Source organism: Chrysochloris asiatica, unplaced genomic scaffold (assembly GCF_000296735.1).
Source record: "Chrysochloris asiatica unplaced genomic scaffold, ChrAsi1.0 scaffold00106, whole genome shotgun sequence".
NCBI lineage: Eukaryota > Metazoa > Chordata > Mammalia > Afrosoricida > Chrysochloridae > Chrysochloris > Chrysochloris asiatica.
In genome coordinates, this window is record NW_006408624.1 from 2706361 (window position 1) to 2724033 (window position 17673).

Consider the following 17673-nt stretch of genomic DNA (forward strand, 5'->3'; position numbering starts at 1 on the left):
GCCATGGACTGCCAAAAGAACCAAAAGATCTGTTTTGGAAGAAGTACAACCAGAGTGCTCCTTGGAGGCCAAGATGGCTTGGCCTCGTCTCTCCTACTTTGGACACATTGTCCGGAGAGAACAGTCACTGCAGAAGGATGTCATGCTGGGTAAGGTGGAGGGTCAGAAAAAAAGAGGAAGACCCCCAATGAGATGGATCAGCCAGTGGCATCACTGATGGCGTCAAGTGTGGCAGTGGTAGTGAGGTTGGCCCAGGATCAGACATTGTTTCGTTCTGCTGTGCATGGGGTTGCTATGAATTGGTTCCGACTCGATGGTACCTGACAACAACAACAACATGCTACTAGAGCTAAGTGGGACAGAGGTAAATAATGATATATGCACAACCTTGAAACAACAGGGCTCTGGGATATAGGGATTGAGACATAGTTGCAATGGGCAAAAGGGAGGAAATAATGTTAAGATGCTTGGTTTCCCTGGCATACCATTATAAAATAGACACTTGAGGGGAAGAGAAAGGAATAGCCAGAAATATCGCCATAGAAAGCTTGTAAGTCCATCTTCTGCCCGTACCTGATTGGAATACCTAAAATGGGGCTACAACATGCCCAGTGAAGGAAGCTTCCTGTGAGGCCTCTGCATTACATAAGACTATAGGTGGAATCCTGAACCCCATCCAGAATCTTCTGAGGTGGGAAATTTCCACTTGAAACAACAAGCAGACCAGCCTGGAACGGCTAGAAGAACAGAAGATACTTCCTGAAAGAAAGACTGACAGGAAAAATACAAAACAATAACTGCAGTCCGACTGATTACTACAAGAACAATCAAGTTGCTCACCCAGGAGACATCAAGCCAAGTGGTCGGGTATCCTCAGGGCAAACCCCCTTCCAAGACTAAGACTCAATGGGAATACACGCTCTGATTGGTGACCACATTCGCCACTGATAAGGGAATTGAGGGAAAAACAGCAATGAATCTGCGAGCTAAGCCCTACAACGTTCAATAGATTCCTGTGAACCCAGGTGGAGACCTGGTTGGCCAGCAGTGTGGCAAGACTTGGGGACTCTTTGGCCCAGAGTCAGTGACATAGCCACAGAGGACTAGAATGGAGATTGAAGTGTCCAGCTGATAAGAAGAGAGGGCATATGCACAAGAACACCCACACTTGCAAATAATACCCACTTGACCTGGCTTCGATGACTGGATGATCAGAGCTCAATTAGAAGAAGAGGAAAAAAAGAGTAATCTGATACAATTTGATGAACTTGACCTACACCTATGGATGCAGTAGCTCAAAAGAGGGAACAAATCTTTATAGCAAGGATCATTCCCACCCCCTCCATACACAGAGTAGACAGGGATGGGCAGCTTGGACATTGGCTACCCCAAATGGGGGGGCTACAAAGGCAAGAAGTGACTGGCTTACAAGCTTTCAAGAGGGAGCCTAGATCCAGAGGGCGTGGAGGAAGGTACAATCTCTACTGAGTAGTATCCAATCTGTCTGGGCAGGACTGATGAAAGGAAATGGGGATAGGTCTCTTGTGATATAATAGTGAATAATTGTTACCAAGACTGACTGTGAGGGTTGGAAATGTAAAGGTAGACGTTTTGTAGCAAAAGGAGGGGAGTGACTGACTTTGCAGTCTAGGGGCAGATGTCCCTGGGACCATCAAAGGTGAAGAGTGGAGGGCGGGACCCTACCCAGAAACAGTGACGCCAGAGATGATGATGTGTAGAGATGGAGCAGCTGGGGACTCTAGACCCAGAGAGGGAGAGGGGCTGTGTGCTGACGACAGGGTATATATACCCTTTGGTTGGTTGATGATATATGGAGGGGACTGTAACCATAGCAATGAAACAATATACAATAGGATGATTGTAAAGCTAATGTTCTCCCATGTAAACCATCACATAATTCACAATAAAACATTAAAAAAAAAACAACACAAAACACAGGCAAACATCTTTCTAGTATTCTCTGCTTTCAACCAAGACCCATCTGACATTTGTAATGATAGCCTTTGTTGCATGTCCTTTTATGAATCCCACTTGAATTTCTGGCAGTCCCCCGTTGATGTACTGCTGTAGCCATTTTTAAGTTATCTTCAGCAAAACATTAGTTGTATGTTACTGAATATTAATTAATGATACTGTTCAGTAGTTTCTGAATTCTGTTGATCACTTTTCTTTGGAAGGAACACAAGTATGGATCTCTTCAAGTTAGTTGGCCAAGATAACTGTCTTCCAAATTTCTTGGCATAAATGAGTGAGCGCTTCCAGTGATGAAACATTCCAATTTGTAATCTCAATTCCTGGAGCCCTGTTTTTCACCCATGCCTTCAGTACAGCTTGGACTTCTTCCTTTAGTACCACTGTTTCTTAATCATACTCTACCTCCTGAGATGGTTCAGTTGTTTTTGGTACAGGACTCTGGATTCCTTCCATCTTTTCTTGATGCTTCCTGTGTCATTCAATATTTTGCCATAGAATCCTTCAATATTACAATTCAAGGCTTGCATTTTTTCCCTTAGTTCTTTCAGACTAAGAAATGCCAAGTGTTTCCTAACTCCAGGTTTTTGTACATTTCATTATAATACTCTACTTTGTGTTCTCTTGCTATACTCTGAAATCTTCTGTTCAGCTATTTACTAAATCATTTCTTCCATTCACTTTAGTTAGTCTACTTCAAGAGCAAGTTTCAGTCTCTTCTGACAACTATTTTGGTCTTCTTTCTTTCCAGTCTTTTAAATAACCATGTTTTTTCATGTATAATGTCCTTAATGTCATCCCACAACTCATCTGGTCTTTGGTTATTAGTATTCAATGCATCAAATCTATTCGAGTTGGTCTATAAATTCTGGTGGGATACACTCTAGGTTATACTTTGGCTCCCATGGACTATTTTAATTTTTAAACTTTCATATGAGCAATTAATTGATGGTCTGTTCTGCAGTTGACCCAGGGCCTCACTTTGATGGATGATACTGAGTTTCTCCATCATCTCAAATGTAGTCTATTTGTTTCCTGTGTAGTAGATCTGAGGTCCACATATATAGTAGTTTATGGTGTTGGAAAAAGTATTTCCAATGAATAGGCTGTTGGTCTTACAAAATTCTATTATGCAATTCCCAGCATCATTTCTATCATCATAGTCATATTCTCTAACTAATGATTCTTCTTTGTTTCTGGTTTACACATCCAAATCACTAGTAATCGCCAATGCATCCTGACTGCATGTTTGATCGATTTCAGACTGCAGAAGTTGGTAAAAATCTTCAACTGCTTAATGTTGGCATAACTGTTTGGTGAATTTGAATAATAGTTGTATTAATTGGTCTTCCTTGTAGGCATTTGGATATCATCCTATCACTGACAGTGTTATACTTGAGCTCTTGAAATGTGTTTGACGATGAATGCCATGCCATTTTTCTTTAGTCTGTCATTCCCGGTATAGTAGACACCACATGACTGTCTTAATTCACAATGGCCAATACCAGTCATTCCAGCTCACTATTGCCTGGGATGTTAATCTTTATGCGTTTCAATTTTGATGACTTCCAATTTTCCTAAATTCATATTTCGTACATTCCACGCTCCTATTATTAATGCATGTTTGCATCTGTTTCTTCCCATTCTGAGTTGTGCCACATCAGCACATGAAGGTTCTGAAAGCTTCACTACACCCACATCACTAAGGTAGACTCAACTTTGAGGAGGCAGCTCTTCCCGAGTTGTGTTTTGAGTGCCTTCTGAACTAAGGGGCTCATCTTCAGCACCGTATCTGACAATGTTACAGTGCTATCTATTAAGAAAGTTTTAATTGGCCAGTTTTTAAAGTAGATTGCCAGGCTTTTCTTCCTACATTAAAGATGTTGTTATTGTAAAAGTGTTGATTCACAGTGACTGGGTATAGGAGGAGTGGCTGGTGGGTTTGAACCACCAAACATTGCAGTTAGCAGGTAAGTGCTTATCTTGTAGAGCCACGCCAAGACTCTACATTGTTAAGTGCCATAGAGTTGGTTCTGACCCATAGTGACCCTGTATGTGTTTCTGAGGAGAGGCTGGTGAGCTTGAACCACTGACCTTGAAGTTCAAACCAATTTTACAGTCCAGCGCATTAACCCACAGTGCCATACCAGGACTCTGGACTCTACACAGTGTAGTATAACAGGTTCTTTTTTGATGTGTTGTTAGTTGTTGCTTAGTTGCCTCTGACTTATGGACCTTATATATAACAGAACAAAACACAGCCCAGACTAGCGCCATTCTCACATCCATTGATATGTTTGAGCCCATTGTTGCAGCTACCATGCCATTCCATCTACTGGAGGGGTTCACTTGTTTTTGCTTAGCATCAATTTTACCAAGAATGATGTCCTTTTCTAGCCACTGATCTTTCCTGATGGTATGTCCAAAGTAAGCAAGACAAAGTGTTGCCTTTCTTAAGTATAAGGAGCATTTCCTCCAAGACAGATTTGTTGACTCTTCTGCATCACAGCCCATCAAATCTTGACCCCCAAGTTAGAAGCATGACTGAGGCTCAGAGTTCCTGGTAATCAAAATCATTCCTAATATTCTCAACAATAAAATAAAGAAAATTTAAAGGGGAGGGAGGGAAGAAAAGATTTGTTTTAGATAAATAAAACAAAAAACATACCACTTCTAGTTAATTTTTCTAACTCTAGCTCTCACTGAGAACAGATTTGCCAACTGTGACCCTGTGTGCAAAGTCCTACTGTCTATGGCCATGAAAGACAAAAGTTTGAAGGCTTTCTGAAGCTTGATTTTTATTTTAAAATTTGTATTATTACTTTAGCTGAGCTCATCTAATCCTACGGCCTCTGGGAAATTCCTTCAGGGAATTCCTAATTACTAATATTCCTAGCCTTTTCACCCACTCCAACCTGTTTTGACCAGCTCAATCTATAGCTGTCATTCTTTATAAGATTTGAACAAAGAGCTCTTCAAATAAAGAGTTCTTCAGTTAACTAAGGTTAACTTAGACAAATCTATGAATGACCCAAAAGTGTATGAAACTTAATTTTACAGATGACAAATTAGAAACCCAAACTGATCCTAACAATGGAACGACGGGCTAAAAACAATATAAATCTAATAGGGATCAATATAATGTCCTAAATGTAACTCCCAAAGTCATTCACACAATATATAATACTGAGTACCAATAAAACTGACTTCATAAAAAATTTTTTTAAGTCATGGAAAAATGCTTATGGATTATGTTAAGTGGAAAAGCAATATGCAAAGCTGTACACACAAATAATTATATACACAGTATGAACTCAATGCAGACAGAAGTATATGCATTGAGGAAACAAAAACAAAAACAAAACAAAACAAAAAAACACCTCACCAGAGACACTCTCACATATATTCTGGTCAATGGACTTGGATGATTTTAAAATTTATATCTTTGAAAATAAACAATCAGAACAACAACACACTAAAAATACAAAGGGGGTCATGTGCCCAAGATCAGATCAGGGAGACTAGGAATGATAGCAATTCATATGGAAAAAGACCCAAGAATTTTAGTTACCCAGATGGCAGTGGAGTCCTGGTTTGGCACTGTCGGTTAATGCATCAGACCACAAGATTGGTTTGAGCTGCAAGGTCAGAGGTTCAAACTCACGAGCCGCTCCTTGGAAACCTCATACAGGGTTGCTATGAGTTGTGATTCAAAAGCACTTAACGACAACAAGAGATGGCAGTGGAGTCCAGGTTTGGCACTAAAGGATCAGCACTAACAAGGTTGGTGGTTCAAACCCACCAGTCACTCCTTGTAAACTCTATGAGTCACTATGAGTCAGAGCTGACTTGATGGTACTTATCAACAACCGAATGGAATACATACAACACTTACATTTGCCTTTTCAACTTCTCAGATTGTCTTAAGACCTCTTCTTCATCATCATCTTCATGGTCTTCCAGCGCCATATCTTTATTACCAGACTCACTGTGGTCATTGTGTTCATCCTGTAAAATCAGCATCACATCTGAAGTTAAGCAGAATAAAATGGATCCTCAAGTGAAATAGGATTTATAAACTTCTGTCTAAACACCTCATTCTAGGAAACTGTTTGATAAGATGCCAGACTCAGAATTTTCAAAAAAACTTAGACACGGAGAAAAATCTGAGGGCAATAATATATGGAGTTCAGTTATCATCACTCTGTCCCCTTCATACTCACCTCATCACTATCAAATTCATTATCATTTGGAACAAGCTGAAAGTCTCCAAATTCCTCCTCTTCACCTTCTTCTTCCTTAAAACTAAGAAATCAATATCGTTAAAAGCAAACTACAAGCAGCAAGTCAAATTAGGAATTTATATTATTTTATTAGTACTAATAATCTCTTCAAGAAATGACACACAAGGTATCTCACACTTTTTTTTTTTACCATCTTCTCCATCAACTAAATGAAAGTACTATAATTTCCTTACTCTGTAAATATGAGACCCAAAACCTACTGCAAGATTCTCAAACAGGATATGAAGCCCCTAAGATGACCAATTAAATGGGTTTTTTTCCCCTTTCAGTGTGGGTACTCTTTCTTAATTTTTATGATGACCAAATATTGATTAAGTCCAGGATACCTGATCCCAGAATTTTATGAGAAGACTGGGCCTTCCCAAGTTCCCACCAATCACTGAGACTCACCTGTCCGTTGGGAAAGAGCCTGAGCAAAGAGCAATTGCTTCTTCCATTGGATCTCCTGTGCTGCTCTCCTTTTCCTGTTTATTTAACTCGGATGGAGCTGGAGTGGAGGATTCTAATCACAACAAGGAAAAGATGTATCACCAAGGAATGACAGCTTTCGCCTCCTTTCCCAGTCATCTAAAGACATGCCAGCTCCATACAGTTCTAGAGTAAGTTTGCCAAAAAGAGCCCACCATCCATTCATTCATTTAATAAATCCCTTCTTAGTACTACATGCCAGACACTATGGAAACAGTAGTGATAAAACAAAGATGCCATTCCCTCATAGAGCTTACATTCTAGCAGGCATGGGTATAGGTCACAGGTAGAAAAAATAAGTTCATATTTCTCTGAACTTTTCTATGCACCAAACACTGTGCATACATGTGCACACACACATATTAACTGTAAATGACAAATCACATGACCAAAGTTAACTGTATGTTCTAAAACATTAAGTTAAAGGTAAATTATAGTACTAAGACAGCATTATACAATCAGGGTTTATCACTCTGAGCTACATGGCAGCTTAAACTGATACTCTGTCACCCCTAAGAAAGTGAGATCTAAATGTCATGGAGCTAGCTTTGAATTCAATCTTCCTACAGACTCCATTGGAGTCCTAGTGTGGTGCTGTGGGCTAATGCATCAGACTGCAAAGTTGTTTGAACTGCAAAGTCAGCGGTTCAAGCTGCTTCTTGGAAACCCTATACAGGGTCGTTATGGGTCAGAATTGACTCGACGGCACTTAACAACAACAACGCAGACTCCTTCAGTGTTCTGAGAGCTTTTTACCCAATGGTAAAGGGCTTCTTTTAAGTTATTAAGCTGAGTGATTCTGGTGTTGTCTTGGATATTTACCCTGAGAAGTAAATTTTCCTGAGCAAAGATTCAGAAGCTCCTCCATGTTCTCTTTCTTGTCGTTCTTCCTGGGTAGAGGTTTGTCAGCCTGAGACGTGAACTTTCCAGTACACAAATCCAGCAGCTCATCCATGTTAGCGTCCATAGCATTTTCATCCATACTGGCCAATGGCAGTCGGGGCTTCAAAGCCTGGTACTGATTCCTATGGTTCCTAACATTTAAGAACCTACAAGCACCATGAATAGGGTAAGAACATCTCCAGGTAAAAAGCAAAATAATGGTTTGCTCATTTCTAATACTAAAGTTAAAGAATGAATCCAAAACCAGAAAACAAAAGATTCACACTTTAGACTAGTGGAGGGGTGGGAAGGGGGTTGAGGGGGAGTTAGGTGAGAGGATAAATGTGATTTAAAAGGTAAAGGATCATTTCTGGCATCAAATGATGTTGGAGTAGGACATGGTGTTCTGTCCATGTAGTGTTCCACAGGCCTGTCCATTCTCAACCCTTCCGAATGATCACAATAGAGTAACATGGATAAAAGGACATTTGATGCCCTTACAATACAAGATTTATGCATTTCAAGAAAGGTCTTGATCCAAGGATCAGGATGTCAGCAAGTGCTATTTACATTTTATTTTCTGGAGACTTTGTTCATACTTGTAGACTGTAATACTAATTGTCTGTACACCTTCTCTTTCTCAGAAGAGAAAGCACAGATGGAGTGACAGAAGCTCACTTTATTTTTAACCAAAATTAAGCAGTACCCAGCCAGCACCATTCCCACCCACAGAAACATAAAACTACCTACCCATCTGCATCCAACAGTTGGCTCTGAGTGTCATCTTCTAAACAGAACTGGAAGTCTCCTGCTCCTAGGAAAAGTGTCTTAGGCTCTGGGGAGGCGTTATACAGATCCTGGGAATCCTCTATGGGAAGTGAAGGCTCAGACAGCTTCCCTGAACTCTGGCACCAAAACAAAACCAAACAAAAACAAAACATTTTGCAAATGTCATTCACTGTCATGACAACAACAGAAGTTGCTATTTGCAGCATTTAATCTACTCTCAGGCAATTGCAGTTGAGGAGGACAATGCATAGCCAAGAGCAGTATAAAGAAAAATACCTCCAAGAAAAGACGAGCACTGGATGAAGCTTGTTTGTAAAACACAAAGGGGGTGGATTTTTAAAAACTGAACATACATAAGCTCAGTGCCACTGTGGTGGGAGTTGGTTGGCTTAGACACACTTTATTTAGCAAAGTGGGAAGAAAAAGGAGGAGGAGATTAGAAAACCATTACCATCTCACCTTAGAAGCTGAGCTGACCAAACTAGCTCTAAATAGCCCAGGGGAAGGAGATCTGAATCCTCCTGCTGTAGGGAAGAAACTGGTCCCACGGCCTACTTGTCTATTGCAAGGCTGATAGGATGGAATCGTGGAGCCAATCAACTCAAAGCTGCTATTGTGGCTGCTCTCCTTTGTCAGCAATGAGCATGAATCATCTTCATCTAAAGAGAGAAATAACTTTTACGTTACTTCAAAAATGAGGTGCCTTTGTTTAGGAAAGAGTTGATAATGAAACTGTCAGGTAATATTCATAGGCAAACCCCTAAAATTATATGTTCTAAAACATTAAGTTAAAGGTAAATTATAGTACTAAGATAGTATTATACAATCAGGGTTTATCACTCTGAGCTACATGGCACCTGAAAGTTCTCTTCTTTCTCTAAAGTTCCTAGTGCCTTTGATTACCTTTTCCACTATTCAGTTTTCCTTTGATCTTCCACTACCCACATCTTCCTTTGATCTACAACTGATGGAAGTATTTAAAGGTTCACTCAATCAACACACACTCACAAAGGACCTACTATGTGCCCATGGTCAACTGTAAAGGAACTGCATAGAAGTTTTCACAAAATGAACCAAGAAAATTTTCTAATTCTTGAATTCTTATCATTGCCACATGTCAGACGAGAATGTCACGAGGATTTAAAACTAGGAAATTTCATGAAATTAAGAGTCCTTAAGTATCACATCTGGGGAGCTCTGGTAGCGTAGTGGTTACGAATCGGGCTGCGAACTTCAAGGTCAGCAGTTTGAAACTACCAGCTGTTCCGTGGGAGAAATATGAGGCTCTCTGCTCCCATAAAGATTTACAGCCTCGGAAATCCTGTACAGGGTCATTATGAGTTGGAACCGACTCTAAGACACATAACCACCACCACCACCACCACCACCAAGTATCACATCTGGAGGACCAGAAAAAAGTCAAGTTCTACAGAAGAGTTGGTACTCACCCAGTTTGCTAGGCCTTTTGCTTGAGTTTTCATCTGTTTCCGACTTTTCTTCAGAAGCAAAGTAACTATAAAATATGAACGTAAAGTGTTTGAATACCTACACATGTTTCTAACCAGAAAATCAAATCCAAGAGAATCTTATTCTTTCTTAGAGAAAATTTTCCTTACCCCATCTTGGAAGAGTTATCCTTAAATAGAAGTAAGGTGGAATCTGATGAGAGGGGCTTGGGAATGGAGAGAAGGCCAGCTGACTTGCCATTTTCATGAATGCCATCATTGTTTTCTTTATCCATTTCTTTCTCATCTTTAGTTTCTATTTCTTCACTATTAAGAAGGAATTCTTCAATCTTTACCAATTATGCCAACAAAAACAAAATAATTCAAGTCAATTTTTTTTAAAACAAATATACTATTAGCCTGAAATATAGATGTTTGACTACAGGTCACATCTTAAATCTGAAAAAGTAAAACCTGAAGGAAACTTCTGACATCAACACAGTTTTCTATGTCATTTCTAGATCTTTTATATTTACTTTGCCCTCCCATTATTGCTATAAGATAAAAAAGAACAGATGCATTTGAATTATGGTAGTGTTGAAGAATATTGAAAGTACCATGGACTGCCAGAAAAACAAACAAATTAGTCTAGAATTACACCCAGAATGCTCCTTAGAAGTGAGGATGATGAGACTTCATCTCTCACACTTTGGACATATTGTCAGGAGAGCCCAATCCCTGAAGAATATCATGCTTGGTAATTTGGAGGGTCAGTGAAAAAGAGGAAGACCCCTAATGAGATGGACTGGTACAGTGGCAGCAGCAATGGACTTAAGCATAACAATTGTTAGGATGGTGCAGTGTTTTGTTCTGTCATGCATACAGTCACTATGAGTCAGAACCAACTTGGTGACACCTAACAAGAACAACAAACCTCTTTATAGTGACTCCAGTATGGAAACAAGAAAGCTTTTATATATTTATTTTTTTCATACCTAGCAATCCTATTAACCTATCTTCCCTGTTGTTGTTGTTGTTAAGTACCATCGAGTTGGTTCTGGCTCATAGCGACCCTGTATTGAGTTTCCAAGAAGCGGCTGGTGAGTTTGAACCACCGACCTTGTGGTTCAAACCAACCTTGAAGTCCAGTGCTTTATCCCACAGCGCCACACCAGGACTCCTACCTTTCCTAAGTAGAAAATAATTCTATGGAACAAGGGCAAAAGATCCTTCTACAAATACTCTCATCAGTGTAGAATGAAATTAACTCAACAAGGTAAGGTCTCTGCCTGAGAAGTTTTTCCAGACCTTAATCTGGTCAAGGTTAAGACTGCTTTTTATCCTGAGAAAAGAAACATTAAAAAAAACAGACAAAGCTAAAAGTCACTATTAATACAAAGGGGCTTCCAAAAGTTTGTGGAAAAATGTAATTAAAAGATAATGGGAATTTTTCCAAACTTTTAGAATTCCCTTCATACAAAGTGATTCTAATAATTAGCATTATATCAAAATATGTAAACTAACAAGTAGAAGACAATGTTTACGTTTGGCTTGGGAACTTTAGGTGCTAAGAGAACTAAGATTTAAGCACATATGAAGAAACTATCTTCATCTCTGCCTTTTATACACTTTTATACACTTGAACACATTTATTCTACTCTTAAGGAGCCCTGATAGCATGGTGGTTAAGTGCTTGGTGCTAAGCAAGAAATTAGTGGTTCAACCCCAACAGCCACTCTGTGGAAGAAAGATGTGTCAGTCTGTCTTCATAAAGATTACAGCCTTAGAAACCCAAAGGGCAGTTCTATTTTATCCTTTAGGGTTGCTATAGGTTGGAATGGACAACAGCAGATGCAGGTAGTCTACTCTTACACAAATTTGACTTTCTTTTTTTCTTCTATGTCTTAAGAGCAGATATTAAAAAGGTAACTAAATTATACAATTGCTCTAGACCTCCTGATTGGCTTCTTTATCCTCTTCCTTCTCATCCTCTTCCTCCTCTTCTTTTTCTACCTCCTCTTCTCCATCTTCCTCAGATTCATCTGTCATTTCTTCCTCTTCCTCCTCCTCTTCCTCAAACCCATCTTCATTATCTAATTTAAATAATGCTTGGCGCTTTTGACGCTCCTCAAGTCTTCGTAGTTTCATCGCTTCTTGCAGTTTAGCTTTCAACACTTGAAGCTTTTCAGCTGAACAGGAATAGGTAGAAATGCATCAGATATAATCACAGGCTGCATGCTACATAAGTATGCATTTTAGGCAACTCCAGAAGTGTTCCAATCACATCCACCTCTAAAAACTAGGGACTTTAGTACACTTGGCTTTTACTTAACAAATGGGGATTATTATTAATTGAAGTGTAGAAGAGAATGCCCACAATTAATGTCCTACAGCTTGGTATAATACATCACTCAAGTATTATAAAATCATTGTGACAGAAAACAAAACAAAGGAAGCGGAAGCGCCAAGTCTCTGGCTCAGAAGCCATGAAGGAAAACATTGATAAATTTATCTACATTAAAGACAAACAACTCAAGAGTAAAGTGAACAAAGAATATGAACTGGTAGTTCACAGAAAAAGTAAATTCATATTAATAAATGAAAAATAATGCTTAACCTTAATTATTGTTGTTAAGTTTTGTTGAGTCAGTTCCAACTCATAACGACCCTGTATAGGACTTCCAAGAAGCAGCTGATGAGCTTGAACTCCTGACCCTGTGGTTCAAACTGACCTGGAAGTCCAGCTCATTAACCCATAGTGCCACACCAAGAATCAAAATAATGAGGTACTATCTTCTACTTATTAGTTTGACAAAAATGGGAAGATTTAACAATATACATCACTAAAAATAATAGTGTTATCCACTACTGATAAGAGGAAAACTTAGATACTGGAACTTAGTGCATAAATTGATACAATCTTTTTGAAGGACAATTTGGACACGTATCAAAATTTGATTAAACAATTACAGTGCAACAAATTTTCCATCCAGGTATACCAACATAAAGATATTAGGAAGCAATATTGTATGAAATAATAAAAAACTGAAACAAACAAGATGTCCATCAATAGGAGTGTGATTAAATAAATAATTTTATATCCATACAGTAGGACATTGCACAGAAGTTAAAAGCACTCAAAAGCAATATAATGAGGTTTTTAAGTATCTGTTCCATGGAGTTAGCTGTATATTTTAGCAAGTTGCTTAAATGCTGTGTATCTGTTTCCTCATGTACAAAACGAGGATATAATGCTATCTACCTGATAGGTTGTGAGGATTAAATTAGATAAAGCATGTCAAGCACCTATCACAGGTGCCTGGCAGAGGATAAGTGTCCACTAACACACACATACATGTATATGCATGCAGCTTTTCTTAGAAAGACACACAAAAGACTATTTATAGTACATATAAAATTTTAGGAAGACTAATTACTAACTTTATACTCTGTTTTCTAGTGTTTTAACTTTATTCTATAAATTATTTGTAGTTTCAGTGTTGGGGGTCTGTAATATAATGCATTAAAAAAGAACAGATTACAAAGCAGTGTGCAAGGTAAGATCACATTTTAGTTTTTTTAAGAAATAGACACAAACATATATACTAGGAAATGGGTTTAAAAGGACAGATACACAAAAATGATTATAGTAGTTGTCTCTGGTAGAGGACAGTGAATGCTTTTCACTTATTCCGTGTATTTTCTATAATGGATACATATTGTTTTTTATAGCAAGACAAATGTTATTTTAAGAAATACTGCCATCTTGTCCACCCCACACCTTGAGGCAATGTTACATATGAATCATGACAGATGTATTAACAGTCTACTATGCCAAGTTTCAAAGAAAAAGATTCCATAACTTTTCACCATAGGGTCTTCAGAAGCCAAATAGAGCCGTCAAAGCACAAAACAAAAGGCAAAAACCTGTGGACTCAAATACCTGGCTTGGTGTGGCTTGTTTCATCCAGTTTTTCAGCTGCCAAAGTCACAGGTACCACATCTGCCTTTAGTTCTTCCTTTCCATCTATGCCCACGTCTTTCACAATGACATTGACATTCACCTTCTGACTGGCTCTGGGTTTGGCAGTTGAATGAGCATGCTTCCAAAATCGCTGCTTCAAGGCTTCCAGATCTAAATCAAATGCCAATGAAGTTGTCAGTTTGTGATGCTCAAACTCTTTCCTTTAAGATACTAGTTAAGAATTAAAAGCTAAGTTTTACAGGGAAGGGAAGAACACATCACACACACAGAGAAAGCAAAAATCCCTTTGCTACTAACGCCTTATGTTAAATTCACACAACTTCAGTCCATACTAACAAGTTGCTACAACTGTCCTTCCTTGATGTTTCAAAAACCAACAGACTTTTAAAATAGAAATTTACAATGGAAGTTGTTAAATATATGTATACATTAGAGTCTTAAAAATGTATTAAACTGGTAGAAACAAACATGATTTTCAACTATTAAAGGGCTTAATTTTTCAAGGATTTCAGTCTCTTCTTTTTAATTCATTTTGAATACTTCATTACTTACTAGCAATCTTACTAAAATATATTGTTGTTAATTAAGCACCATCAAGTCAGTTCCACTTCATAGCAACCCTGTATAGGGTTTCCAAGAGCAGCTGGTGGGTTTGACTGCTGACCTTGTGATTAGCAGTCTAGTGCTTACCCTACAGCACCACACCAGGGCTCTACTACATGTAGTTTATTTCTTTCCCTAGAAAGACTTAGTAGAAAAAGAGAACTGGAAGGGACTCTTTTCATCTTGAAACCCTAACAGCAAAAAATAAGCTCCAAAGGGTTGTATGTTTACATCACAAACAAGAGTAGAGAGACAAGCTATAGATCTGCCTCCTGTTTTATAGTAGTCAGGTAATAAGGTAGTGACAGTGGAAAGGGAAAGAAATACGTAGGTCATCATTGGTGCTGACAGAATAGAAGAAAAGCAGGGTGGGTAGGGCAATTCCTTGGAATCTAAAATAACATTGAAGCAGAAGCTGCTTTGGTTCATATCTGCAGAGAGCTAGAACCCTCACAGTTCTTCACGCTCCCATCTACTGGAGCACCCACTTTTCTTGCCCTTTATTATGTGATTTGACCATTGTACTCCAAATCCTAAAGTCGCTGCTCAAGATCCTCTCTGTCTTCTACCAGCACTTTTCTTCTCTCTAAGTGAAGTCTCTGCCCCAGCTCACGTATCCATCAGAAGCTTGGATCTAAGACTATTCTCATCCCCTCTGATTTTAGCCAGAAAGTAGAGGAAAAGAAGGCATGGACTACATCCTATGCTATTGCAAAGAACAGGAGTAACACATTTCTGTTGTTGTTAAGTGCTGTTGAGTTGGTTCTGACTCCAGAGACCCTGTATAGGGCATCCAAGGAGTGACTAGTGGGTTTAAATCAACAACCTTGTAGTTAATAGTCCAGTGTTTATCCTATAGCACCACACCAAATTTTAAATCTACATGCATTTTCTCATGGAAACCTTATTCTATATGAAGTTAAGGAAACTGAGTTTTTCCCACAGCCTTGCTTCTTAATCTTTTCCAATGCATTTGCCACAGTAGCCACTAGATTGAACTTCCTAAAATGATCATCTGATTGGGTCATTTTTCTTTCTAAAATCCTTTCAATGGTCCTCTACTAACAAAAAGTTCTCAATATGGCTTAAAAGTTCAAGATGACCTGTCCTCTGCTCACCCCTGTCCTCCAATCCCCCTCACAATCTTCACTTCAACCACCCAGCTTTCTCTTGTCTCTGTACCATTTACAAGTCTAGCCCTTCCACCAAGAAAGGTCCCCTCACCTCTCTGCCTTGGGATCACCTACTCAACTTTCAGGACTCAGTTCAGGCATCAGCTCTTTGCAGAAGCTTTACTAACACCCCCAGTTCAAGTGAAGTACCCCTCACCTGGATTCCCACTGGACTCACCACAGTGCATACCTTGACCATAGCACCCATCAGTTAGCACTGTAATGGTGTTTCTATCTGCCATTCCTACTACTTTTGAGAGCAGTGACTATGTGTAGTACATATGGGGTGGTTTAAAAAAAATCGTGAAAAAATAGAATTAAAAGATAATGGAAGTTTAACCAAACATCTTAAGGGGCTCAGGACTATAGTCTCAGGGGAGGACCATCAGGGTCAACTGGTATAATATAGTCCACAAAGACAATGTTCTACATCCTACATTGGTGAGTAGCAGTTGAGGTCTTATTGGTCTCTCCCTGTCCAGAGGAAAGAAGAGTGATGAAAATTGAAGATGCAAGGAAACAATTAGCCCACTGGACTAATGGTCCATGGAAACATCTGTCTCCAATAACCCTCAAACCAGAACTAGATGGTGCCTGGCTACTCTTAAAGGGATCACATTAGAAGGTCCTGGATAGAGTGAGAGAAAATGTGGAATAAAATTGAAAATCATAAAAAAAAGACTAGGTTTACTGGTCATACAGAGATTGGTGGAACCCCAAGTCTATTGCCCTTGGTCACCATTTAGGTTTAGAGCTGAACTCACTCCCATAGTAACAGAACTACTGGTGTGGTGCTGTAGGATCAGCACTGGACTGTGAACCACAAGGTCAATAGTTCAAACCCACCAGCTGCTCCTTGGAAACCTTATACAGGGTCATTATAAGTCAGAACCAACTAGACAGCACTTAACAACAACAACAGGAGGAGGAACAATATTAGTGAGGTGCACACACCATAGAATGGTCAACAATTTGAGATCAAAAGGGTAGCATTTACTTAAGGGCAAAATTCAGAAAGGTTGAGAAGGAAGGAGGAAGGGAGACAAGAAATACACAGAGAAAGTGGGAGAAGTGATGTTACACTGAAGGGCTAGTAACCCATGAGATTAAATGGAGTGTTAAATGCAAAACTGATGACCTGCTTCACCCAATTCACAATACAAAATTTAAAAATAAAACTACAGAAAAGGTAACAGGAGTTTTCAAAGAACTTTTTAAAGCCCCCTTGTATCTCACATAACAGTACTAATTAAAAGTTCATTTCATAAATGAACTCATGCTCAGTCACATATATGTCATGGAAAGGTGTAGTTTGGAAATCCAACTTTCATGTCAAATATTTTTTCTAAAGGAAAATATGTTCTGAGTTCAGAATAAGTGCCTACTGTGCCGAGGACTGTGCTATAGTCCCAGAATAAACCAAGTAGAATGTTGGAGAAATGATCTAACCTCTGAAAATCTTTACTCTCTTCATTTGCAAAATAATACTTGGGGCTATGAGAATTAACCTGTAGCCCCAGGATTGAGTCCAACTCATAGTGACCCTCGGGGATAGAGTAGAATTGCCTCAAAGCATTTCCAAGGCTGAACTCTTTATGGACGCTGACTGCCATCCCTTTCTCCTGTGGAGCGACGATGGTTTCGAACTGCTGACCTTTCAGTTAGCAGCCAAGCACTTAACCACTGAGCTACCAGGGCGCCTTATGAGAATTAACAAAAATAACTGAAAAAGAATCTATTAGCATCTAGTTTATTGTTGTTAAGTGTCGTTGAGTCAATGCCAACTCATTGCAACCCTGTATAGAGTTTGAGGAGCTACTGGAGAGATTGAACCACCAACCTTGCGGTTCAAACCAACCTTGCAGTAGAGTGCTTATCCTACAGGGCCACACCACAACTCGGTACTCAAAAAGCTTTCTTCCCATACCTCTTACTCTGAAACTGTTCAGATTAACTGTCAGTTTCATGTAACAAAATTTAACCCTCAGTGTTTTAGGTAACTACTCATGCTCATGCTTTTTTGCTAAAGGAGG

The 17673-nt window shown here is 39.1% G+C and overlaps 1 protein-coding gene across 1 annotated transcript in view; it reads right to left on the reverse strand.

Annotated features, from left to right (window-relative positions):
* Positions 1-17673, reverse strand: part of CLSPN (claspin) — a 46755-nt gene that overhangs the window by 12805 nt on the left and 16277 nt on the right. Inside the window, exons 9-18 of the mRNA XM_006867610.1 lie at positions 13824-14015; positions 11834-12069; positions 10052-10230; positions 9884-9948; positions 8895-9094; positions 8397-8551; positions 7587-7813; positions 6687-6798; positions 6216-6297; positions 5888-6000 (exon numbers count right to left, since the gene is read on the reverse strand). Coding sequence (XP_006867672.1) covers positions 5888-6000; positions 6216-6297; positions 6687-6798; positions 7587-7813; positions 8397-8551; positions 8895-9094; positions 9884-9948; positions 10052-10230; positions 11834-12069; positions 13824-14015 — 1561 coding nt within the window. The remainder of the gene's footprint in view (positions 1-5887; positions 6001-6215; positions 6298-6686; positions 6799-7586; positions 7814-8396; positions 8552-8894; positions 9095-9883; positions 9949-10051; positions 10231-11833; positions 12070-13823; positions 14016-17673) is intronic.